At 34.0% G+C, this 27,500-nt stretch overlaps 1 protein-coding gene across 1 annotated transcript in view; it reads right to left on the bottom strand.

The window, feature by feature from the left end:
• LOC133638755 (guanine nucleotide exchange factor VAV2-like) overlaps nucleotides 1–27,500 on the bottom strand; it is a 608,063-nt gene that overhangs the window by 98,146 nt on the left and 482,417 nt on the right. Inside the window, 4 exon segments of the mRNA XM_062031682.1 lie at nucleotides 1,381–1,481; nucleotides 4,575–4,643; nucleotides 18,664–18,762; nucleotides 22,441–22,455. Coding sequence (XP_061887666.1) covers nucleotides 1,381–1,481; nucleotides 4,575–4,643; nucleotides 18,664–18,762; nucleotides 22,441–22,455 — 284 coding nt within the window.

Here is a 27,500-nt window from a genome sequence, read left to right as displayed (position 1 = left end):
GGAGTCCAAAACTAACAGAATATGACAAAAACATGATCCGGGCCACGGATCATGAAACATTATAACACTTATATAAGGCCTTTTTGCGGCTCCAGACAGATTTTTATTTTTGTATTTTTGGTCCATTATGTCTCTTTAAACATTTTAAACAGGAACTAAGGGAGTCTAAAACTAACAGAATATGACAAAATCATGATTCGGGCCACGAATTATGACACATTATAACACTTATATAAGGCCTTTTTGCGGCTCCAGACAGATTTTTATTTTTGTATTTTCGGTCCATTATGTCTCTTTAAACATTTTAAACAGGAACTAAGAGAGTCCAAAACTAACAGAATATGACAAAAACATGTTTCGAGCCACGGATCATGACACATTATAACACTTATATAAGGCCTTTTTGCGGCTCCAGACAGATTTTTATTTTTGTATTTTCGGTCCATTATGTCTCTTTAAACATTTTAAACAGGAACTAAGGGAGTCCAAAACTAACAGAATATGACAAAAACATGATCCGGACCACGGATCATGACACATTAAAACACTTATATAAGGCCTTTTTGCGGCTCCAGACAGATTTTTATTTTTGTATTTTCGGTCAATTATGTCTCTTTAAACATTTTAAACAGGAACTAAGGGAGTCTAAAACTAACAGAATATAACAAAAACATGATCCGGGCCACGGATCATGACACATTATAACACTTTTATAAGGCTTTTTGCGGCTCCAGACAGATTTTTATTTTTTTATTTTTGGTCCATTATGTCTCTTTAAACATTTTAAACAGGAACTAAGGGAGTCCAAAACTAACAGAATATGACAAAAACATGATCCGGGCCACGGATCATGACACATTATAACACTTATATAAGGCCTTTTTGCAGCTCCAGACAGATTTGTATTTTTGTATTTTGGGTCCATTATGTCTCTTTAAACATTTTAAACAGGAACTAAGGGAGTCCTAAACTAGCAGAATATGACAAAAACATGATCCGGGCCACGGATCATGACACATTATAACACTTATATAAGGCCTTTTTGCGGCTCCAGACAGATTTTTATTTTTGTATTTTTGGTCCAATATGTCTCTTTCAACATTTTGGGTTGAAAGAGACATATTGGACCAAAAATACAAAATGCACTAGATGGAACCCGTGTACCACAACAGTTTTGACAAAAACTACTCCAGGCATTGGCATAAAGGTTGCAGGTTAAATGGTATTTGATGGGAAATACATAACTAGATAATTCCAATGACTCTCTATTGCTACATTTTCCGTTCAACTTTTTAAATCAAATTTATATTCCTTCCGCGCGAGAGTGAATTTGTTCAATGAACCCAACATTCGCGCTGTTGAAATTAAACATTTACCAACCTTTCTTTGAAGTCCAGGAAGATCTTTCCCAGGCCATTTCCTCCAGTGACCATGTTGAGGTCGATGGCTCGGAGGAGGGCAAAGTGTACTTTGATCACGTCCTGAGGAGGAGAACACCTCACTTTAGTTAATCTTTGCTTCCTGGCGAGTGCATGCAAGGAATTCCTTGTTCGATTCGTTACAGTTTTCTAGATTTGACACTGAAAAATAAAAATGTTATGAAATTGCAGATGCATAATAACCATTGTCAGGGACCCTGCTATGTGTCAGACCTGGGCAAATTAATCTTTTCAATCTGGCCCGCCAGACATTCCCAAATACTTTTTTTAGATCTTTAAGATGGAAAGTGCAGCTGCCATTATGATGTGCAGTGATGTTTTCTAATGACCGTAACTCTTGAACTATTCAAAGTTTTTTAAGTTGGGGTTGCAGCTTACTGCGAGGTTTGTTCTCCCAGGATGCAAACGGACGACTCCGGACAGGACTTGCAGGTAGGAACATGATTTAATCGTAAATTAACACTCAAAGCGGTACAAAACAGAAAACAAACCGACGGAACAAGGTGCCGATCGCACCTGAAGCTAAGGCTACTACTTAGCACAGACTAGAGATCACTAGCAGGGGCTAGGAGACAAGCAGAACCTACGTAACAGTAGCGTGACGCAAACAAAGAAGCCAGACCGACTGACTGGCAAAGGCAGGCTTAAATAATGTCTCTGACTACAAACAGGTGCGCGTCCCGAACACAAGAGGCAGGTGAAACTAATACGTAGCCATGGTAACAAACTCAGAGGTGCATAAACAGGAACTAAAGGAGTCCAAAACTAACAGAAAACACAAGTGACTCGAAAAACTTAGACTATGATCCGGGCAGCGGATCATAACACAAAGTATTTCAATGGTTGGAATCTGCGCTTTTGGATGATATACTAGTTACTATGGTAATCTAATTAGTTACTATGGTGATCTACGTCACAGCAGCTCAGACCAGGCACCAAGCAGTGTGGGTGGGGAGCGTTTCCACAGAGTGTTTCCAGCCTGAAATGCGGGTGTCAGGGACAGACGTGGAAGGAGATTTTCACAACAAAGTTCTAAAGCTTAGTGATGTATCACTGTGGAGGGAGATGTTGCCAGCGCTGCCTGCAGGAGCAAAGGTCACCGCCTCTGTCCACTGTGCTGAGGACAGAGCACCATCAGGCGGGTGCGTGGCAGTGCTGACGGCGAGACACAGCTGGCAGGTGATTAGATTTTACAGGTGGTACGTGGTAATCTAATCATCTGTTGTCTTCTAACAGTAAGCGGCCGGGAGCAGAGGAGAGAGAGGATACGGACGTGACTGAAAAGTCACTTTCTGCGGAAGAAAGATTTTGATAAAAACTGATGTGCATTAAAACTTTGTTAAAAAATGGCACGCTTGGCTCCTGTGAAGTGTCTGTCAGTGGGACCGCTAGGAAGCGACTTCCTCAATCACATATATCAGATTGTAGGTGTGTTTTTTTTACCCTTTCGCTGTGTTTGTTGCATTTTTGTTGCGTTTCGCTTGATTGTAAAATATGTCGATAGAGAGGGTGGGGTGACGTTCATATGTTGTCAATATTCAGTGTTTTATCGTTCATAGCTAATCCCACATTCTTTATTTGTATGTACATTCTGGGTGTCTCATTCAGTAAAAAAATAAAAAAATCAATGTTTAGCATTCAATCAGACATTTTTGTGAGTTTTTGTGTTCTTGTTCCTAAAAATCCGATATACCGGCCCCCAGACATATTTTTTTCCTCTAAATTTGGCCCCCCCAAGTCAAAATAATTGCCCGGGCCTGCAATAGAACCATGTGATTTCTATGATTTCTAAGATTGATTTTCGTACGCCCTAATTTTTTATATGCTTCAGGTTTTGACTCAAGTCTTCGCCAAAACATTGCTCCAGTTACGTTCATATGTTGTCAATATTCAGTGTTTTATCGTTCATAGTTAATATTGTAAATCCCGCATTCTTTATTTTTATGTACATTCTGGGTGTCTCATTCAGTAAAAAAAATTAAAATAAAATTTTTAGCATTCAATCAGACATTATTGGGAGTTTTTGTGTTTGTGTTCCTAAAAATCCGATATACCGGCCCCCAGACACATTTTTTTCCTCTAAATTTGGCAACCCGAGTCAAAATAATTGCCCGGGCCTGCAATAGAACCATGTGATTTCTAAGATTTCTAAGATTCCTTTTCGTACACCCTAATTTTTATATGCTTCAGTTTTCCACTTAAGTCTTTGCCAAAACATTGCTCCAGTTACGTTCATATGTTGTCAATATTCAGTGTTTTATCAGTCATAGTTAATATTGTAAATCGCACATTCTTTATTTTGATGTACATTCTGGGTGTCTCATACAGTAAAAAAAATAAAATAACATTTTTAGCATTCAATCAGACATTATTGTGAGTTTTTGTGTTTGTGTTCCTAAAAATCCGATATATCGGCCCCCAGACTACATTTTGTTCTCTAAATTTGGCACCAGAGTCAAAATAATTGCTCGGGCCTGCAATAAAACCATGTGATTTCTAAGATTGGTGAATACAAGTATTGTGATATCTCGATTTTCGTACGCCCTAATTTGTATACGCTTCAGTTTTCGACTTAAGTCTTCGCCAAAACATTGCTCCGGTTACCATATACCCTCTCAGATATCGTACGGCCAAATTTTCGTGTCACAAAGTCCGTTTTCTCCTGCATCATTCCGTGAAATCAAGTGCCCAAACAAAGAATCTTGCGTCCCTCTGCTTATTTTAATTGCAAAATAATCCACCATGGGGCCAGAGGTATCTTAGATTGCTTACCATAGTAACTAATTAGATTACCATAGCAACTAGTATATCATGCAAAAGTGCAGATTACAACCATTGAAATACTTTGTATAGTCTATACGTCTATACATATATACGGTCATTAGAAAACATCACTGCACATCATAATGGTAGCTACACTTAAAGATCTAAAAAAATGATTTGGGAATGTCCGGCGGGCCAGATTGAAAAGATTAAACTGGGCCTTAACTTGCCCAGGTCTGATCTAGAGAATATGTGATGTACCATATTGTAACTGTATGCCTGTTTGAAAAAAATTCAAACCATAACCTTAACTCATGAAGTTATTCTCATTCATTCCTTCACAGATCCAGGTGGACTGCACAGCTCACTCACCTCAAGGTTAACGAAGATCGCCTCCATGTCCTGCGGACTCAAGATGTGTCTCAGCGGGATCATGTAGTTCTTAAAGGGGAAACAGTCATTGTGAAAACTGTTACTTTTGATGCATATACTGTACAAAACCAGTGAAGTTGGCACGTTGTGTAAATGGTAAATAAAAACAGAATACAATGATTTGCAAATCCTTTTCAACTTATATTCAATTGAATAGACTGCGAAGACAAGATATTTAATGTTCCAACTGGTAAACTTTGTTATTTTTTTGCAAATTTTAGCTCATTTGGAATTTGATGCATGTTCCAACAGTTTAGATACAACATTTCTCAACCAGCTATTGCAAGGAATTTAGGGATTTCACCATCTACGGTCCGTAATATCATCAAAGGGGTCAGAGAATCTGGAGAAATCACTGCACGTAACATTGAATGCCCGTGATCTTTGATCCGTCAGGCGGTACTGCATCAAAAAAGCGACATTAGTGTGTAAAGGATATCACCGCATGGGCTCAGGAACACTTCAGAAAACAACTGTCAGTAACTACAATTGGTCGCTACATCTGTAAGTTAAAACTCTACTATGCAAAGCGACAGCCATTTATCAACAACACCCAGGAACCCAGAAATGCCGGCGGCTTCGCTGGGCATGAGCTCATCAAAGATGGACTGATGCAAAGTGGAAAAGTTTCAATAGGTTCCGAGAATCTGGAGAAACTGTTCGAAGCGGCAATGCCCGTGACCTTCCATCCCATCAAAAACACGACATCCGTGTGTAAAGGATATCACCACATGGGCTCAGGAACCCTTCAGAAAGCCACTGTCAGTAACTACAGTTGGTCGCTACAGTCACTACATCTGTAAGTGCAAGTTAAAACCCTACTATGCAAGGCCAAAGCCATTTATCAACAACACCCAGAAACGCAGCCGGCTTCGCTGGGCATGAGCTCATCAAAGATGGACTGGTGCAAAGTGGAAAAGTTTCAAAAGGTTCAGAGAATCTGGAGAAACTGTACGTAAGCGGCAATGCCCGTGACCTTCGATCCCATCAAAAAAAAAAACGACAACAGTGTGTAAAGGATATCACCACATGAGCTCAGGAACACTTCAGAAAACAACTGTCAGTAACTACAATTGGTCGCTACATTATGTAAGTGCAAGTTAAAACTCTACTATGCAAAGCGACAGCCATTTATCAACAACACCCAGGAACCCAGAAATGCCGGCGGCTTCGCTGGGCATGAGCTCATCAAAGATGGACTGATGCAAAGTGGAAACGTTTCAAAAGGTTCAGAGAATCTGGAGAAACTGTACGTAAGCGGCAATGCCCGTGACCTTCGATCCCATCAAAAAAACGACAACAGTGTGTAAAGGATATCACCACATGAGCTCTGGAACCCTTCAGAAAACCACTGTCAGTAACTACAGTTGGTCGCTACAGTCGCGACATCTGTAAGTGCAAGTTAAAACCCTACTATGCAAAGCCAAAGCCATTTATCAACAACACCCAGAAACGCCGCCGGCTTTGCTGGGCCCGAGCTCATCTAAAATGGACTTATGCAAAGTGGAAAAGTGTTCTGAGTCCACAAATCAAATTTTTTTTTGGAAACTGTGGACTTTATGCCCTTTTATTTACCATTTACACAACGGGCCAACTTCCCTGGTTTGGGGTTTTGTACATTTATTTCACTTACGTATCCTGAAGAGAGAAAAGAAAAAAACCTGCCCATGCCACAACTTTATGGCTGTCACATTCCATCATCATAATAACAACAAATAGATCAACACCAAAGCACTGAAGGCTTTATTAACCCCAACTCAATTAAGCTTAACGAGTCCTATGATCATAAGGAGGTTGTTTGTTCTCATTTAGTCTGGTGTTGGGGTGATGCGGGGAACACAGGGCACACATTTGCTTTAATGAAATTAGCGGAGCGCCTGATTTGTTTCTCTCCATCACCTTGCGAATGAAATCTGTCGACACATAAAAACTGATGTGTTAGCAGTGAGCGGCCATCTCCGCGAGGCCTCCTGAATAAAATGAGGGCGTGGAGGCTTAACGGGGCGGGTTGGCGTTGCAAAGGAACGTGCATGGTTCGATATCTGTACGTTTAAACACACGCTGACCATGTTAAGTACACTTGGAAGGCATATTTATTATTAATATAATAAATATATATATATAATATGCATTGGATCTTGTTAGATTGTCTGAGTGTACCTAGTTATATGGATGTTAATAACCGTGTGTGTGTGTGTGTGTGTTCTTGTATTTCTACCCTTCTTGAGACATCAACAAGGAAAAGTAGCTTCCATATGAGGAGGTGTGAGCAAGTGATGACATAAATCATGGTCCCAATAGGGAAAACTATTGCATCTAATAGAGAATGTCTCATTTGCACCCCCTGGTGGTGAAATCTATCAAAATTAGGGTGGTCCCAAAAACATTGACTGTCAACATATGAAATAACAAGTGTGTGTAAAAAAAAAAAAAAAAGTAAGTGCTCCCCCTCTGGCCAACATATGTAATAACAAGTGTGGGTAATAAATTGAAATTCGCCCCCTTAGGCCAAAATGTATTAAAAAAAATAAATATGTAAATAGAGACATACTGTAATAACTTGAAGTAAATGAGGAAGATTAAGAACCAATTACAAACAAACAAAAAACAAACAAAAATGAATTAAAAGCGGTGTCAACTTCTTTCTTAGAAAATTGGGAACAATTTCTAATATTATTTTTGTTTCTGTAATGTTGCAATATTTTCTTGTAAAATTATTACTTTTTTTTAATGTAAAATTATTACTTATTAATGCAAAATGGTGACATTTGTCATATACAATTCTGACTTGTATCACAATATTGCCCATTTATTTGTTGTTCTTGTAAAATAGTTAAATTTGTTGAGTAAAATTATGACTTTTGTCATCATTTTGCCGAGTAAACATTCCGATTATTATAATAATATTGCCAACATTTTACAGTTTTCTTATAAAATTGTGACTTTTGTCGAGTAAAACTACGACTCTTTCCGTAAAATTGCCAACATTTTAAGCTTTTCTTGTAAAATTGCGACTGTTGTTGAGTAAAATTCCAACTTTTATCATATTATTGCACAAATGTTCAGTTTTTCTTGAGCATTTTGACTTGCGTTGAGTAAAACTACGACTTTTATTATAATACTTACAAAATTCTAAGTTTTTCTTGTGAAATTGTGACCTTTTTCTTGTGAAATTCCAACTCATTTTTCACAACAAGCGTTTTTATATTTACATAAATAAATAAATAATAAGATTAAAACACAATTACGAACAAACAAACAAACAAAAATGTATGAACTAAAAGCAGACTTCTTTCTTATAAAATTGGGAACAATTTCTCATATTATTTTTGTTCCTGTAATATTGCAATATTTTCTTGTAAAATTATTACTTTTTTTATGTAAAATTATTACGTTTTTATGTAAAATTATTACTTATTAATGCAAAATGGTGACATTTGTCATATACAATTCTGACTTGTATCACAATATTGCCCATTTATTTGTTGTTCTTGTAAAATAGTGACATTTTTTGAGTAAAATTATGACTTTTGTCATAATTTTGCCAAGTAAAATTCCGATTATTATTATAATATTGCCAACATTTTACAGTTTTCTTATAAAATTGTGACTTTTGTCGAGTAAAACTACGACTCTTTCCATAAAATTGCCAACATTTTAAGCTTTTCTTGTAAAATTGGGATTGTTGTTGAGTAAAATTCCAACTTGTATCATAATATTGCACAAATGTTCAGTTTTTCTTGTGAAAATGTGTCTTGCATTGAGTAAAATTACAACTTTTATTATAATACTGCCAAAATTCAAATTTTTTCTTGTGAAATTACAAGCTTTTTTATATTTGCATAAATAAATAAATAATAAGATTAAAAACCACATACAAACTAACAAAAAAAAAAAAAAAATGAACTAAAAGCAGTCTTATTTCTTATAAAATTAGGAACAATTTCTCATATTATTTTTGTTCCTGTAATATTGCAATATTTTCTTGTAAAATTATTACTTTTTTTATGTAAAATTATTACTTATTAATGCAAAGTGGTGACATTTGCTATATAACAGTGGTCCCCAACCACCGGATCGATTGGTACTGGGCCGCACAAGAAATAAAAAAAATAAAAAAATAAAAAATTATTATTATTATTTATTTTTTTAAATTAAATAAACATAAAAAACACAATATATACATTATATATCAATATAGAGCAATACAGTCTGCAGGGATACAGTCTGTAAGAACACATGATTGTATTTCTTTATGGGGAAAAATTAAAAAATTAAAAAAAATAAAAGAAATCCCCCCGCCCGGTCCGTGGGACAAATTTTCAAGCGTTGACCGGTCCGCAGCTACAAAAAGGTTGGGGACCACTGCTGTAAAAAATTCTGACTTGTATAACAATATTGCCATTTTTTTTTTTTTGTTCTTGTAAAATAGTGAAATGTTTTGGGTCAAATTATGACTTTTGTCATAATTTTGCCAAGTAAAATTCAGATTATTATTATAATATTGCTAAAATTTTAAAGTTTTCTTATAAAATTGTGACTTTTGTCGAGTAAAACTACGACTCTTTCCATAAAATTGCCAACATTTTGAGCTTTTCTTGTAAAATTGCGACTGTTGAGTAAAATTCCAACTTTTATCAAAATATTGCACAAATGTTCAGTTTTTCTTGTAGCATTTTGACTTGCGTTGAGTAAAACTACGACTTTTATTATAATACTGACAAAATTCCATGTTTTTCTTGTGAAATTGTGACCTTTTTCCTGTGAAATTCCAACTCATTTTTCACGAGAAGCGTTTTTATATTTACATAAATAAATAAATAATAAGATTACAAACCAATTACAAACAAAATAAATAAATGAACTAAAAGCAGAATTCTTTCTTACAAAATTGGGAACAATTTCTCATATTATTTTTGTTTCTTTCTTGTTATTTTTGTTATTTTCTTGTAAAATTATTACTTTTTTAATGTAAAATTATTACTTATTAATGCAAAATGGTGACATTTGTCATATCAAATTCTGAATTGTATCACAATATTGCCAATTTTTTTGTTGTTCTTGTAAAATAGTGTCATTTTTTTGAGTAAAATTAGGACTTTTGTCATAATTTTGCCAAGTAAAAGTCCAATTAGTATTATAATATTGCCAACATTTTAAAATTTTCTTATAAAATTGTGACTTTTGTCGAATAAAAGTACGACTGTTAAGCTATTCTTGTAAAATTGTGAGTGTAATTGAGTTAAATTACAACGTTTAGCTTAATATTGCACAAATGTTCAGTTTTTCTTGTGAAAATTTGTCTTGCATTGAGTAAAATTACGACTTGTATTATAATACTGCCAAAATTCAAATTTTTTCTTGTGAAATTATGACCTTTTTCTTGTGAAATTCCAACTCATTTTTCACAACAAGCGTTTTTATATTTGCATAAATAAATAAATAAATAAATAATAACATTAAAAACCAATTACAAACAAACAAACAAACAAATAAAAAATAACGAACTAAAAGCAGTCTTATTTCTTATAAAATTGGGAACAATTTCTCATATTATTTTTGTTCCTGTAATATTGTATTTTATTATAATACTGACAAAATTCCAAGTTTTTCTTGTGAAATTGTGACCTTTTTCCAGTGAAATTCCAACTCATTTTTCACAATCGTTTTTATATTTACATAAATAAATAAATAATAAGATTAAAAACCAATTACAACCAACAAATAATAATAATAAATTAACTAAAAGCAGACTTCTTTCTTAAAAAATTGGGAACAATTTCTCATATTATTTTTGTTTCTTTCTGTAATATTGCAATATTTTCTTGTAAAATTATTACTTTTTTAATGTAAAATTATTAATTTTAATGCAAAATGGTGACATTTGTCATACAAAATTATGACTTGTACCACAATATTGCCAATTGTTTTGTTGTTCTTGTAAAATAGTGAACTTTTTTCAAATTATGACTTTTGTCATAATTTTGCCAAGTAAAATTCAGATTATTATTATATTATTGCCAACATTTTACAGTTTTCTTATAAAATTGTGACTTTTGTGAAGTAAAACTATGACTCTTTCCATAAAATTGCCAACATTTTAAGCTTTTCTTGTAAAATTGTGACTTTGTTGAGTAAAATTCCAACTTTTATTGTAATATTGCACAAATGTTCAGTTTTTCTTGAGCATTTTGACTTGCGTTGAGTAAAACTACGACTACGAAGTTTTTCTTGTGAAATTGTGACCTTTTTCTTGTGAAATTCTAACTCATTTTTCACAACAAGCGTTTTTATATTTACAAAAATAAATAAATAATATGATTAAAAACCAATTACAAACAAAATAAATAAATAAATAAATGAACTAAAAGCAGACTTCTTTCTTAAAAAAATTGGGAACAATTTCTCATATTATTTTTGTTTCTTTCTGTCATATTGCAATATTTTCTTGTAAAATTATTACTTTTTTTATGTAAAAGTATTAATTTTTTAATGTAAAATTATTACGTATTAATGCAAAATGGTGACATTTGTTACATAGAAATCTGATTTGTATCACAATATTGCCAATTTTTTTGTTGTTCTTGTAAAATAGTGAAATTTTTTGTGTCAAATTATGACTTCTGTCATCATTTTGCCAAGTAAAATTCCGATTGTTATTATAATATTGCTAACGTTTTAAAGTTTTCTTATAAAATTGTGACTTTTGTCGAGTAAAATTACGACTCTTTTCATTATAATGCCAACATTTTAAGCTTGTCTTGTAAAATTGGGACTGTTATTGAGTTAAATTCCAACTTTGTATCATAATATTGCACAAATGTTCAGTTTTTCTTGTAAAATTTTGACTTGCGTTGAGTAAAACTACGACTACGAAGTTTTTCTTGTGAAATTGTGACCTTTTTCTTGTGAAATTCCAACTCATTTTTCACAACAAGCGTTTTTATATTTACATAAATAAATAAATAATAAGATTAAAAAACAATTACGAACAAAAAAACAAACAAAAATGTATGAATTAAAAGCAGACTTATTTCTTATAAAATTGGGAACAATTTCTCATATTATTTTTGTTCCTGTATTATTGCAATATTTTCTTGTAAAATTATTACTTTTTTTATGTAAAATTATTACGTTTTTATGTAAAATTATTACTTATTAATGCAAAATGGTGACATTTGTCATATACAATTCTGACTTGTATCACAATATTGCCCATTTATTTGTTGTTCTTGTAAAGTAGTGAAATTTGTTGGGTAAAATTATGACTTTTGTCATCATTTTGCCAAGTAAAATTCTGATTATTATTATAATATTGCCAACATTTTACAGTTTTCTTATAAAATTGTGACTTTTGTCGAGTAAAACTACGACTCTTTCCGTAAAATTGCCAACATTTTAAGCTTTTCTTGTAAAATTGCGACTGTTGAGTAAAATTCCAACTTTTATCATAATATTGCACAAATGTTCAGTTTTTCTTGAGCATTTTGACTTGCGTTGAGTAAAACTACGGCTTTTATTATAATACTTAAAAAATTCTAAGTTTTTCTTGTGAAATTGTGACCTTTTTCTTGTGAAATTCCAACTCATTTTTCACAACAAGCGTTTTTATATTTACAAAAATAAATAAATAATAAGATTAAAAACCAATTACAAACAAAATAAATAAATAAATAAATGAACTAAAAGCAGACTTCTTTCTTTAAAAAATTGGGAACAATTTCTCATATTATTTTTGTTTCTTTCTGTCATATTGCAATATTTTCTTGTAAAATTATTACTTTTTTTATGTAAAAGTATTACTTTTTTAATGTAAAATTATTACGTATTAATGCAAAATGGTGACATTTGTTATATAGGAATCTGATTTGTATCACAATATTGCCAATTTTTTTTTTGTTCTTGTAAAATAGTGACATTTTTTGGGTCAAATTATGACTTCTGTCATCATTTTGCCAAGTAAAATTCTGATTATTATTATAATATTACTAACATTTTAAAGTTTTCTTATAAAATTGTGACTTTTGTCGAGTAAAATTACGACTCTTTTCATAATAATGCCAACATTTTAAGCTTGTCTTGTAAAATCGGGACTGTTATTGAGTTAAATTCCAACTTTGTATCATAATATTGCACAAATGTTCAGTTTTTCTTGTAAAATTTTGACTTGCGTTGAGTAAAATTACGACTTTTATTATAATACTGCAAAATTCTAAGTTTTTCTTGTGAAATTGTGACCTTTTTCTTGTGAAATTCCAACTCATTTTTCACAACAAGCGTTTTTATATTTACATAAATAAATAAATAATAAGATTAAAAAACAATTACGAACAAAAAAACAAACAAAAATGTATGAACTAAAAGCAGACTTATTTCTTATAAAATTGGGAACAATTTCTCATATTATTTTTGTTCCTGTATTATTGCAATATTTTCTTGTAAAATTATTACTTTTTTTATGTAAAATTATTACGTTTTTATGTAAAATTATTACTTATTAATGCAAAATGGTGACATTTGTCATATACAATTCTGACTTGTATCACAATATTGCCCATTTATTTGTTGTTCTTGTAAAATAGTGAAATTTGTTGAGTAAAATTATGACTTTTTTCATCATTTTGCCAAGTAAAATTCTGATTATTATTATAATATTGCCAACATTTTACAGTTTTCTTATAAAATTGTGACTTTTGTCGAGTAAAACTACGACTCTTTCCGTAAAATTGCCAACATTTTAAGCTTTTCTTGTAAAATTGCGACTGTTGTTGAGTAAAATTCCAACTTTTATCATATTATTGCACAAATGTTCAGTTTTTCTTGAGCATTTTGACTTGCGTTGAGTAAAACTACGACTTTTATTATAATTCTTACAAAATTCTAAGTTTTTCTTGTGAAATTGTGACCTTTTTCTTGTGAAATTCCAACTCATTTTTCACAACAAGCGTTTTTATATTTACAAAAATAAATAAATAATAAGATTAAAAACCAATTACGAACAAAAAAACAAACAAAAATGTATGAACTAAAAGCAGACTTCTTTCTTATAAAATTGGGAACAATTTCTCATATTATTTTTGTTCCTGTAATATTGCAATATTTTCTTGTAAAATTATTACTTTTTTAATGTAAAATTATTACGTTTTTATGTAAAATTATTACTTATTATTGCAAAATGGTGACATTTGTCATATACAATTCTGACTTGTATCACAATATTGCCCATTTATTTGTTGTTCTTGTAAAATAGTGAAATTTGTTGAGTAAAATTATGACTTTTGTCATCATTTTGCCAAGTAAAATTCCGATTATTATTATAATATTGCCAACATTTTACAGTTTTCTTATAAAATTGTGACTTTTGTCGAGTAAAACTACGACTCTTTCCGTAAAATTGCCAACATTTTAAGCTTTTCTTGTAAAATTGCGACTGTTGTTGAGTAAAATTCCAACTTTTATCATATTATTGCACAAATGTTCAGTTTTTCTTGAGCATTTTGACTTGCGTTGAGTAAAACTACGACTTTTATTATAATACTTACAAAATTCTAAATTTTTCTTGTGAAATTGTGACCTTTTTATTGTGAAATTCCAACTCATTTTTCACAACAAGCGTTTTTATATTTACAAAAATAAATAAATAATAAGATTAAAAACCAATTACAAACAAAATGAATAAATAAATAAATGAACTAAAATCAGACTTCTTTCTTAAAAAAAATTCGGAACAATTTCTCATATTATTTTTGTTTCTTTCTGTAATATTGCAATATTTTCTTGTAAAATTATTACTTTTTTTATGTAAAAGTATTACTTTTTTAATGTAAAATAAATACTTATTAATGCAAAATGGTGACATTTGTTATATAAAAATCTGACTTGTATCACTATATCGCCAATTTTTTTGTTGTTCTTGTAAAATAGTGAAATTTTTTGTGTCAAATTATGACTTCTGTCATAATTTTGCCAAGTAAAATTCCGATTATTATTATAATATTGCTAACATTTTAAAGTTTTCTTATAAAATTGTGACTTTTGTCGAGTAAAATTACGACTCTTTCCTTTAAGCTTTTCTTGTAAAATTGCGACTGTTGAGTAAAATTCCAACTTTTACCGTAATATTGCACAAATGTTCAGTTTTTCTTGTAACATTTTGACTTGCGTTGAGTAAAATTACGACTTTTATTATAATACTGACAAAAGTTTTTCTTGTAAAATTGTGACCTTTTTTTGTGAAATTCCAACTAATTTTTCACAACAAGCGTTTTTATTTTTACATAAATAAATAAATAATAAGATTAAAAAACAATTACAAACAAACAAACAAAAAATAATGAACTAAAAGCAAACTTATTTCTTATAAAATTGTGAGCAATTTCTCAAATTATTTTTGTTTCTGTAATATTGCAATATTTTCTTGTAAAATATTACTTTTTTTATGTAAAAGTATTACTTTTTTAATGTAAAATTATTTAGTATGCAAAATGGTGACATTTGTTATATAAAATTCTGACTTGTATCACAATATTGCCAATTTGTTTGTTGTTCTTGTAAAATAGTGACATTTTTTGAGTGAAATTATGACTTCTCTCATAATTTTGCCAAGTAAAATTACGATTGTTATTATAATATTGCTAACGTTTTAAAGTTTTTTTTATAAAATTGTGACTTTTGTCGAATACAATTACGACTCTTTTCATAATAATGCCAACATGTTAAGCTTTTCTTGTAAAATTGCAACTGTTATTGGGTTAAATTCCAACTTTTATCATAATACTGCACAAATGTTCAGTTTTTCTTGTGAAAATTTGACTTGCGTTGAGTAAAATTACGACTTTTATTATAATAATGCCAAAATTCTAAGTTTTTCTTGTGAAATTCCAACTCATTTTTCACAACAAGATGTTTTACATTTACATAGTATGTATATATTATTAATGTTGTAAATACAAATCTTTATATATCTAGAAAGGGTGGTTCTAAAGAGGTAGGCATTTTTCGGAGGTCTCAAGAAGGTAACAAATACAAGAATGTGTGTGTGTGTGTGTGTGTGTGTGTGCGTGTGTGTGTGTGTGTGTGTGTGTGTGTGTGTGTGTGTGTGTGTGTGTGTGTGTGTGTGTGTGTGTGTGTGTGTGTGTGTGTGAGAGAGAGAGCGATGCGCCAAAGCCCGGGGGACCAGCGTCTCATGCTGCGGGCCATCTAATAATAACCATTATTGATCTCTTCCAGTGACATTTGTTGGCTGCCAATAGTGAAGAGGCCCACACAAGCACAAGTCACAGCACACTCTGGTCAAAGAGAGAGAGAGAAGTCTACCGCCAAAGAAGGAAAGACTGTAACTAGGAAAGGGAAGTGACACTGCGGTTGGTTGGTATTTCTCTTGACAAAACCAAAATAATGATAATGATAATGATGAATTTCACAAAGCTACAACTAGGGTTGTCCCGATACCAATATTTTGGTACCTGTACCAAATAGTATTTCGATACTTTTCGATACTTCTATAAATAAAGGGGACCACAAAAAATTGCATTATTGGCTTTATTTTAATTAAACATCTTAGGGTACATTAAACATATGTTTATTATTGTAATTTAGTCCTTAAATAAAATAGTGAACATACATTAAGTGTTTGCGATCACTAAGTGAGGGCCAAGTTGGAGTGCTATCACGTAGCACTATCGCTCAACGTTTCAAATAAGAAGATAAAAACAGTGACTTTACAATGTTTGCTCTCACTGGGATGCAGACTATTGGGATGGTTGTATCTTTCAGCACTTGCGCTCTCCTTGAGGCTGCGTGCGGATTTTTCGAAGTCGACCGACTTCTCGGCTCGGTGAAAGGTGAGGGTCGTGATTTATGACCTAGCATTAACTTTTACTAACTCAAAGGTAATACAGCAGCAGGTTGGATACCAGAAAAGTAGTTCCTCTGTGTTAGCTCTTACGAAACAATGTCGCTATAGTTTGGTTAATGTACAGGTCAAATCTAAAAGCTGCTTTTTGGTGGGTTTTTTGATATTTTTAGAGCACTTTATAGGTGGATTAGATGAATCTCAATTACATGCATTGTTAGCCACCTTGTACTAGCACCAAGCAGTGTGGGTGGGGAGCGTTTCCACTGAGCGTTTCCACTGAGCGTTTCCAGAGCGGCCAGCCTGAAATGCGGGTGTCAGGGACAGACGTAGAAGGAGATTTTCACAACAAAGTTCTAAAGCTTAGTGATGTATCAGATATATCAGATTGTAGGTGGGGTTTTTTTACCCTTCGAGTTCATATTTGGCTGTGTTTGTTGCATTTTTGTTGTGTTTCGCTTGATTGTGAAATATGTGGATGGAGAGGGGGGGTGACGTTCATATGTTGTCAATATTCAGTGTTTTATCGGTCATAGTTAATATTGTAAATCGCACATTCTTTATTTTTATGTACATTCTGGGTGTCTCATTCTACGGAGCCCCTAAAGGGACATGGGGGAATTTTTTTTTTAAATTTTATTTTATTTTATTTTTTTTATTTTTTTTTTTTTAGACATGTATCTTGTGCGCTCCAGAAACTTTTTATAAATTTATTAAAAAAAAATTAAAAAAAAAAAATATATATTTTTTTTTTTAAGACATGTATCTCGTGCGCACGAGAAACTATCTCGTGCGCTCCAGAAACGTTTTATAAAATTATAAAAAAATGTTTTTAAAAATTATAATTTTTTTTAATATATTTTTTTTTAAGACATGTATCTTGTGCGCACGAGAAACTATCTCGTGCGCACAAGAAAGTTTCTTTTTATAAAATTATTTTTAAAAAATTATAATTTTGTTTATTTTTTTAGACATGTATCTTGTGTTCACAAGATAGTTTCTCGTGCGCACGAGAAACATGTCTAAAAAAAAATAAAAATAAAAATTAATAAATTATAAAAATAGTTTATTTTTATAAAATGATTTAAAAAAAAAATTTTTTTTTATAATTGATTAATTTTTTTAAATTTTTAATTTTTTTAGACATGTATCTCATGCGCACGAGAAACTATCTTGTGAACACAAGATACATGTCTAAAAATAAAAAATAAAAAATAAAAAAAACATCCATCCAACAACAAAAAAAAAATTTAAAAAAAAAAAAAAAAATCCATTCATCCATGGATGGATGGATGGATGGATGTTTATTTTTTTATTTTTTTAGACATGTATCTTGTGTTCACAAGATAGTTTCTCGTGCGCACGAGATACATGTCTAAAAAAAATAAAAATAAAAATTAATAAATTATAAAAATATATATATTTTTTAAATCATTTTATAAAAAGAAACTATCTTGTGCGCACGACATACATGTCTAAAATTTTTTTTAAAACATTTAAAAAATTATAAAAAAATAAATTTCCCCCTTGTCCCTTTAGGGGCTCCGTACTCATTCAGTAAGAACATTTAAAATTATTTTTTTAGCATTAAATCAGACATTATTGTTAGTTTTTGTGTTTGTTTTCCTAAAAATCCGATATACCGGCCCCCAGACACATTTTTTTCCTCTAAATTTGGCCCCAGATTCAAAATAATTGCCCAGGCCTGCAATAGAACATGTGAATTCTAAGATCGGTGAATAAAACTATTGTGATATCTCGCTTTTCGTACGCCCTAATTATTATATGCTTCAGTTTTCGAAATAAATCTTCGCCAAAACATCGCTCCGGTTACCATATACCCTCTCAGATATCGTACGGCCAAATTTTCGTGTCACAAAGTCCGTTTTCTCCCGTATCAATTCGTGAAATTAAGTGCCCAAAATAATAATCGCCCGTGTTACGAACTGCTTATTTTAATTGCAAAATTAAGAAGTTTTTCACTCTTTACAACGTACAAAAAAAGGAAATACATGTTTCCGATTGTGGATAATGGGAAAAAAGTCCCCCGAAAAGTGTAGGTGGACAGTTTTTGTAGAAATATGAAGATCAGTTGGTCAGTTTAAACACAGTTTTATAAACAGATCAAATATAATGTAGCACATACACAAAATAAGTCAATAAGTCCACACTCACCTTCTCAATATCTTCTAGGGTTTTATAATACTTGGCCTCGGTCTCCTGGATCTCCACCAAACAACAATTCCTCTTGTCGTCTTCCGTCATTCCCATTTTCTACGACACAAGCCATAAATAATCAGTCAGAGTAATTCCACAAGTTACAAGAAGTACAAGATGATTGACGAGCTCTTCGTCTCCAACTTTAACAGGCAATATGGAGGGTGGGGAGGTGGTGATAATTTCCCGGTGTAAATAATTAGGTCATTAATATGAAGCCTCCTACGCAATAACACCCCTGACAAAACTAACTACAACTGTGTCGGAATGCTGAAGTATTAATGTACCTGCCATAAATAATATTCATGAGCAAACTCACTCACAAAACCCAAAACCAGGGAAGTTGGCACGTTGTGTGATTCCTAAATAAAAACAGAATACAATGATTTGCAAATCTTTTTCAACTTATATTCAATTGAATATACTGCAAAGACAAGATATTTAATGTTCCAAATGAGAAACTTAATTTTTTTTTTTGTAAATAATCATTAACTTAGAATTTAATGGCAGCAACACACTGCAAAAAAAGTTGGCACAGGGGCATTTTTACCATTGTGTTACATGGCCTTTCCTTTTAACAACACTCAGTAAACGTTTGGGAACTGATGAAACACATTTTTGAAGCTTTTCAGGTGGAATTATTTCCCATTCTTGCTTGATGTACAGCTTAAGTTGTTCAACAGTCAATGGGAGACAGGTCTGGACTACAGGCAGGCCAGTCTAGTACCCGCACTCTTTTACTATGAAGCCACGCTGTTGTAACACGTGGCTTGGCATTGTCTTGCTGAAATAAGCAGGGGCGTCCATGATAACGTTGCTTATGTTGCTCCAAAACCTGTATGTACCTTTCAGCATTAATGGTGCCTTCACAGATGTGTAAGTTACCCATGTCTTGGGCACTAATACACCCCCATACCATCACACATGCTGGCTTTGGAACTTTGCGCCTATAACAATCCAAATGGTTCTTTTCCTCTTTGGTCCGGAGGACACGACGTCCACAGTTTCCAAAAAACAATTTGAAATGTGGACTCGTCAGACCACACAACACTTTTCCACTTTGCATCAGTCCATCTTAGATGATCTCGGGCCCGGCGAAGCCGGGGGCGTTTCTGGGTGTTGTTGATAAACGGTTTTCGCCTTGCATAGGAGAGTTTTAACTTGCACTTACAGGTGTAGCGACCAACTGTAGTTACTGACAGTGGGTTTCTGAAGTGTTCCTGAGCCCATGTGGTGATATCCTTTACACACTGATGTCGCTTGTTGATGCAGTACAGTCTGAGGGATGGAAGGTCACGGGCTTAGCTGCTTACGTGCAGTGATTTCTCCAGATTCTCTGAACCCTTTGATGATATTACGGAGCGTAGATGATGAAATCCCTAAATTCCTTGCAATAGCTGGTTGAGAAAGGTTTTTCTTAAACTGTTCAACAATTTGCTCACGCATTTGTTGACAAAGTGGTGACCCTCGCCCCGTCCTGGTTTGTGAATGACTGAGCATTTCATGGAATCTACTTTTATACCCAATCATGGCACCCACCTGTTCCCAATTTGGCTTCGGCTTTGCGTAGTAGAGTTTTAACTTGCACTTACAGATGTAGCGACCGACTGTAGTTACTGACAGTGGCTTTCTCAAGTGTTCTTGAGCCCATGTGGTGATATCCTTTACACACTGATGTCGCTTTTTTGATGCAGTACCTCCTGAGGCATCGAAGGTCACGGGTATTCAATGTTGGTTTTCGGTTTTCTTTTGATGATATTACAGACCGTAGATCAAGGGTCACCAACCTTTTTGAAACCAAGAGCTACTTCTTGGGTACTGATTAATGCGAAGGGCTACCAGTTTGATACACACTTAAATAAATTGCCAGAAATAGCCAATTTGCTCAGTTTACCTTTAACTCTATGTTATTATTAATAATTAATGATATTTACACTTAATTGAACGGTTTAAAAGAGGAGAAAACATGAAAAAAATGACAATTAAATTTTGAAACATAGTTTATCTTCAATTTCGACTCTTTAAAATTCAAAATTCAACTGAAAAAAAGAAGAGAAAAACTAGCTAATTGGAATCTTTTTGAAAAAATTAAAAAAATAATTTATGGAACATCATTAGTAATTTTTCCTGATTAAGATTAATTTTACAATTTTGATGACATGTTTTAAATAGGTTAAAATCCAATCTGCACTTTGTTAGAATATATAACAAATTGGACCAAGCTATATTTCTAACAAAGACAAATCCTTATTTCTTCTAGATTTTCCAGAACAAAAAATTTAAAAGAAATTCAAAAGACTTTGAAATAAGATTTAAATTTTATTCTACAGATTTTCTAGATTTGCCAGAATATTTTTTTTTAAATTTTAATCATAATAAGTTGGAAGAAATATTTCACAAATATTCTTCGTCGAAAAAACAGAAGCTAAAATGAAGAATTAAATTAAAATGTATTTATTATTCTTTACAATAAAAAAATTAATTTACTTGAAAATCGATTTAAATTGTCAGGAAAGAAGAGGAAGGAATTTAAAAGGTAAAAAGGTATATGTGTTTAAAAATCCTAAAATAATTTTTAAGGTTGTATTTTTTCTCTAAAATTGTCTTTCTGAAAGTTATAAGAAGCAAAGTAAAAAAATGTATGAATTTATTTAAACAAGTGAAGACCAAGTCTTTAAAATATTTTATTGGATTTTCAAATTCTATTTGAGTTTTGTCTCTCTTAGAATTAAAAATGTCGGGCAAAGCGAGACCAGCTTGCTAGTAAATAAATACAATTTAAAAAATAGAGGCAGCTCACTGTTAAGTGCTGCTATTTGAGCTATTTTTAGAACAGGCCAGCGGGCTACTCATCTGGTCCTTACGGGCTACCTGGTGCCCGCGGGCACAGCGTTGGTGACCCCTGTTGTAGATTGTGAAATCCCAAAATTCCTTGCAGTAGCTGGTTGAGAAATGTTGTTCTTAAACTGTTGGACAATTTGCTCACGCATTTGTTGACAAAGTGGTGACCCTCGCCCCGTCCTTGTTTGTGAACGACCGAGCATTTCATGGAAGCTACTTTTATACTTAATCATGGCACCCACCTGTTCCCAATTAGCCTGTTCACCTGTGGCATGTTCCAAATAAGCGTTTGATGAGCATTCCTCAACTTTCTCAGTCTTTTTTGCCACTTGTGCCAGCTTTTTTGAAACATGTTGCAGGCATCCAATTCCAAATGAGCTAATATTTGCAAAAAATAACAAAGTTTTCCAGTACGAACATTAAATATCTTGTCTTTGCAGTCTATTCAATTGAATATAAGTTGAAAAGGATTTGCAAATCATTGTATTCTGTTTTTATTTACCATTTACACAATGTGCCAACTTCACTGGTTTTGGGTTTTGTATATATTGATATTGAAATAATATAAGATCAGCTTTGCGAAAATGCCACAGTGCACATTTAGCTAACCATGTCTCTACGTGTACACAATAAAACAATGGTGGTTCAGATAAATGTCATGTTAATTTTCCTCAGGTGAAGTATACCGTGGCATGGCAGCATGGTCGTCATCCTCTGATGTCACAGCTGCCTCCCATGGGCATGAGTCAGACTTTGGACCAGCTGCCTTGTACAGCTAATTATTGAACTAATTGGCAAGCCCCCCTTGTGGGATACTACCCTCTTATTTATTTTGTTTTAAACAGAGCAGTGATGGAGGATGAAAGGCTGAGTCACAAGCACAGCGTCACTCACCTGCATGTATCGGATCTGCAGCACAAAAGAGGCAAAAGAGTTTGAAAAAATCAAGCAAAACTCAACATCACTTAATACTTTATTAACAAGTATTAAAGAATATATTAATGCATCACTCTGTGTGTGTGTTAGCAGGATTATATGAAGGGGAAACATGCTACGAAAGTCATAGATCACAGGTGTCCAACCCGGAAGTGTTAGTGCTGCAAGGGATTCTGGGTATTTGTTCTGTTGTGTTTATGTTGTGTTACGGTGCGGATGTTCTCCCGAAAACGTGCTTGTCATTCTTGTTTGGTGTGGGTTCACAGTGTGGCGCATATTTGTAACAGTGTTAAAGTTGTTTATACGGTCACCCTCAGTGTGACCTGTATGGCTGTTGACCAAGTATGCCTTGCATGTGGTTGGGCCGGCACGCAAAGGCAGTGCCTTCAAGGTTTATTGGCGCTCTGTACTTCTCCCTACGTCCGTGTACACAGCTGCGTTTTAGAAAGTCATAAATTTTACTTTTCGAAACCGATACCGATAATTTCCGATATTACATTTTAAAGCATTTATCGGCCGATAATATCGGCAGTCCGATATTGTCGGACATCTCTAGTTTAAAGTGGCCCGCAAAAGCTTTGAAATAATGACGAACTTTACACAATATATTAGATCTTTCCATTTTGACAGGAAAAAAATACACGTATTGCATGCAATTGCATATTTTAAAATGTAATATTATCTAATAATGCAACAAATATAATACTTTCGTACATTTGAAACTTTTTTTTTTTTGTTAAAATAAAAACGATAGTGACAAATAATGTGCTTGACTTATGATTTCCAAGCAATTTTTCCAGCCACACTGTAAAAAAATAACAATACTCTAGATCAGTCTTTTTCAACCACTGTGCCGCGGCTGTGCCGTGCGATATTGTCTGGTGTGCCAATGAAGGCAATGAAGCATAGGGGATGTCTATGTAAAACGACAGTGAAACTGAACTGGCTACAAAGTAAACAAAAACAAAATGCTGGACGACAGCAAAAACTTGCAGCGTGTTTAGCGGAGATGGCGTCCACAAAGTACATCCGTACAATGTCCACACAAAAAAAGATAGCAGCAACTTAAATTCCTCGCACCTGCTAAAACAAAGCCGGTGTGGGGAATAGCGCTCACAGGAAGACATGAAGCTGCCACAGGAAAACACCAAAATAAGGGCACAGGACAAGAACTAAAGCACTACACACAGGAAAACACCAACAAACTCAAAATAAGGCACAAGGAGGACCTGGTGGAGTGTCATTTTTTAACGTTTGTGCTGGTGGTGTGCCTCTGGATTTTTAAATGGAAAAAAATGTGCCTTGCCTCAAAAAAGGTTGAAAAACACCGCTCTAGATCAGGGGTGTCAAACTCATTTTAGATCCGGGGGCCACGTGGAGACAAATCTACTCCCAAGTGGGCCGGACTGGTAAAATCACGGCGCGATAACTTAAAAATAAAGACAACTTCAGATATTTTGTTTGAAAATAGAACAAGCGCATTCGGAAAATGTACAAATCATAATGTTGTTGTTTTTTTTTTGTTTTTTTGTGTTTTTACACTTACATGTTGCGGTTAATAGTATTATATCTTTAGATCAGGGGTGGGCAATTAATTTTTACCGGGGGCCGCATGAGCAACCCGAGCACTGCTGGAGGGCCACATCGACAATATTTCAATTAAATTTTGCTCAATATTATTTTTTTATATATACCGTAAGATAAATAATAATAATAATAATTAATAATAATAGTAATACTTCAACATAGTGTGTGTAACAGCATTCCATGACTAAATAAATAAATTAACATTAATAATAAATGACAGTAAAATAAGCACACGTATGACTGAGGAGTCATAGTGTAACTTTGTGTGGTGTTTGCGTTGTCCGACTTTTTGTGTGGCCATAATCGCACCAGTGGTGTAGTGCTATGCGTGTTGGTGACAGATGACAAGTTGGTTTTGGCCTGGTTTGTACGGCAGAAAATGACTCGTTTTTCGAGATAGAAGTGTTTTACTCATGTTTTTGGTGTGGTTATGGCCGAATATAAACAGTTTTGCTCAATAAAGGGATGGATATAATTCATGTCCTCGAAGCATCTCGATAGACGTTATAATAATTGAACGGTGTTCAATTGAACGGTGTTGACGAACACCGTTAGGGCCGCTTGTTGTCACTGTCACTCAGAGTTGCATTGCAAAATTACATAGAATAAATATGTTTATTTTGTTTAGAATTCAGATGGGTTTGATTTGGTGCGCGGCATATATTTGCTGTGCGCAGAGGACGCTTGAGCAGTGCGCAATTGCGCAGGCGCGCACCTTAGACGGAACGTTGCTTGGCAGTCCATGTCTTGTTGAAAACACGGCATTCCTCATCAACTTTTCTCTTTTTAGCGTCTCGGGTGTAAACCGTGCATCACTTGTCGCTGCATGTGCACCTTCACTCGCAGGTTACACACGGACACACGCCCATAAATAATACTTTTCAAAATAAAAGCAGCACAGTTGTATTGCGCGCACGACATAGATTTTTTTTCAACTTTATTTTGTAATTTGTGATTGCAGCTGTTCACATTCACTCACACGCATACGTCCACACGGAAGTAGTACAAATAACGATTTTCAAAACAAAAGCAGCACCGTTGTATTGCACACTCGACATAGATACTTTTTTAAATTGATTTTTTAATTTATAATTGGCCTCACGCGGGCCGGACAGGGACGCACAAAGGGCCGGATGCGGCCCGCGGGCCGCAGAATGCCCAGGTCTGCTTTAGATAGACAGACGGACGGACGGAAAGAAAAAGCAAGTCTATTTGGGCTGCGAATTTTGGGTGTCCCACGATTGGATTCAATATCAATTCTTGGGGTCACGATTCGATTATAAATCGATTTTTTCGATTCAACGCGATTCTCGATTCAAAAACGATATTTTCCCGATTCAAAAGGATTCTCTATTCACTCAATACATAGATTTCAGCGGGATCTACCCCAGTCTGCCGACATGCAAGCAGAGTAGTAGATTTTTGTAAAAAGCTTTTATAATTGTAAAGGACAATGTTTTAGGGGGCGCCTTGCGTGTATATACTCACAAGAAACCGAATAGCTTTGTCTTTGACCTTTTTTTTTTACTTAAAGAAAGCAAATTAACATATTATATGAGAATGTTATGTTATGATTATCTTTAACCGAATCACAGCAGTGCTCCAATTAAAAAACAGCATTCCCTCTCATGTGATATTGCTTAATTAACATTAATGATGTGCACTTTAACAACCAGGCTTACAACTATACCTAATATATAAAGGGGTGGAAAAGTGACTATTACCTGCAGGGCAAACATTAGCTAACCAGAAGGCAATAACAATGTAAAGAAAAAACACCTGCTTAAAAGATCTAATAAAAATGTCCCTGAGGAATGTAAGGTGGGAGTACTGTAATTGCCTAACGTTACATTATTATTTTCCATAACAATTTAGCCCCCTCCACAATATTAACCCGACGTTAAAACAGAACTAGCTATTTATTGATTAGCAATTGCCGAATCATGTAACATTAGCTTAATGCTAAAAAGCCAGGTTACTATCACAGACAAATAATTTCATGTAGGCTAACGTTACCTACCTGCTACCCTCTGTCTTTTTCTCGTTTCTCCTCCTCTTCTTTTCTCTTTTTTCTTCCCTGGGCACCTGACAGTTTTGGCCGTTTTGACATCTTGTGTTGATTTTTTGATGTGGTAAGAGTCATGATACGGGAAGGGAGGGGGCGCACCGTGCGGGGGAATGGGGGGGGGGGGCGTAATGTTGTAACAAATTATATTTCTATTAAATAGGCTTTACTTTGCATTTTAATTAACGTGGGATTATTTTTTGTATTTAGAAATAATAGTACCAACTTTTTTCTTTTTTTTTCAATCCAACATTTGCGGCACTGGCGTGGCGCCCCCTGATGGACGGCGCCCTTAGCATTTGCCTATACGGCCTATGCCACGGGACGGCCCTGGTGTAAGCCACTGTGACACGATTGTTCTATTTTTAAATTGTATTATTGTTTTTTTTTTATAAATGATAATGTCAATGAGGGATTTTTAATCACTGCTATGTTGAAATCGTTACTAATACTGATACTGTTGTTGATGATATTATTTTTTTGGATTGATTAATTTTTTAAAAAAAGAAAGAAAATGAGAATGAGAGAATCGATACTGAATCGTACAACGTGAGAATGGCTATTTGAATTCGAATCGATTTTTTCCCCACACCCCTAAAGTCCATGTAAAAAAACCAACACATTTAGCTGAATTGCACCAATTTTGTCAAGAGGAGTGGTCAAAAATTCAAGCAGAAGCTTGTGGATGGCTACCAAAAAGCGCCTTATTGCAGTGAAACTTGCCAAGGGACATGTAAGCAAATATTAAAGGCCTACTGAAAGCCACTACTATCGACCACGCAGTCTGATAGTTTATATATCAATGATGAAATCTTAACATTGCAACACATGCCAATACGGCCGGGTTAACTTATAAAGTGCAATTTTAAAATTCCCGCCACACTTCCGGTTGAAAAACTCCTTTGGATTTGATTTATGCGCGTGACGTCACAAAATCCACGGAAGTGGTTGGACCCCATCGGACCCGATACAAAAACCTCTTGTTTTCTTCGACAAAATTCCACGGTATTCTGGACATCTGTGTTGGTGAATCTTTTGCAATTTGTTTAATGAACAATGGAGGCTGCAAAGAAGAACGTTGTAGGTGGGATCGATCGGTGTATTAGCGGCTAAGTACAATACTTACAGCAACACAACGAGGACTACTTATGGTACTTAGCAGACGCCTAGCCGATGCTTGCCGCCAAACCCACGGGTGAAGTCCTTCGTCGCGCCGTCGATCGCTGGAACGCAGGTGAGCACGGCTGTTGATGGGAAGATGAGGGCTGGCTGGCGTAGGTGGAGCGCTAATGTTTTTATCATAGTTCTGTGAGGTCCGGTTGCTAAGTTGCTAAATTAGCCTTAGCGTCGTTAGCAACAGCATTGT

The sequence above is a fragment of the Entelurus aequoreus genome, linkage group LG21 (genome assembly GCF_033978785.1).
Source record: "Entelurus aequoreus isolate RoL-2023_Sb linkage group LG21, RoL_Eaeq_v1.1, whole genome shotgun sequence".
Taxonomy (NCBI): domain Eukaryota; kingdom Metazoa; phylum Chordata; class Actinopteri; order Syngnathiformes; family Syngnathidae; genus Entelurus; species Entelurus aequoreus.
This window is presented reverse-complemented; position numbering and strand designations above follow the sequence as displayed.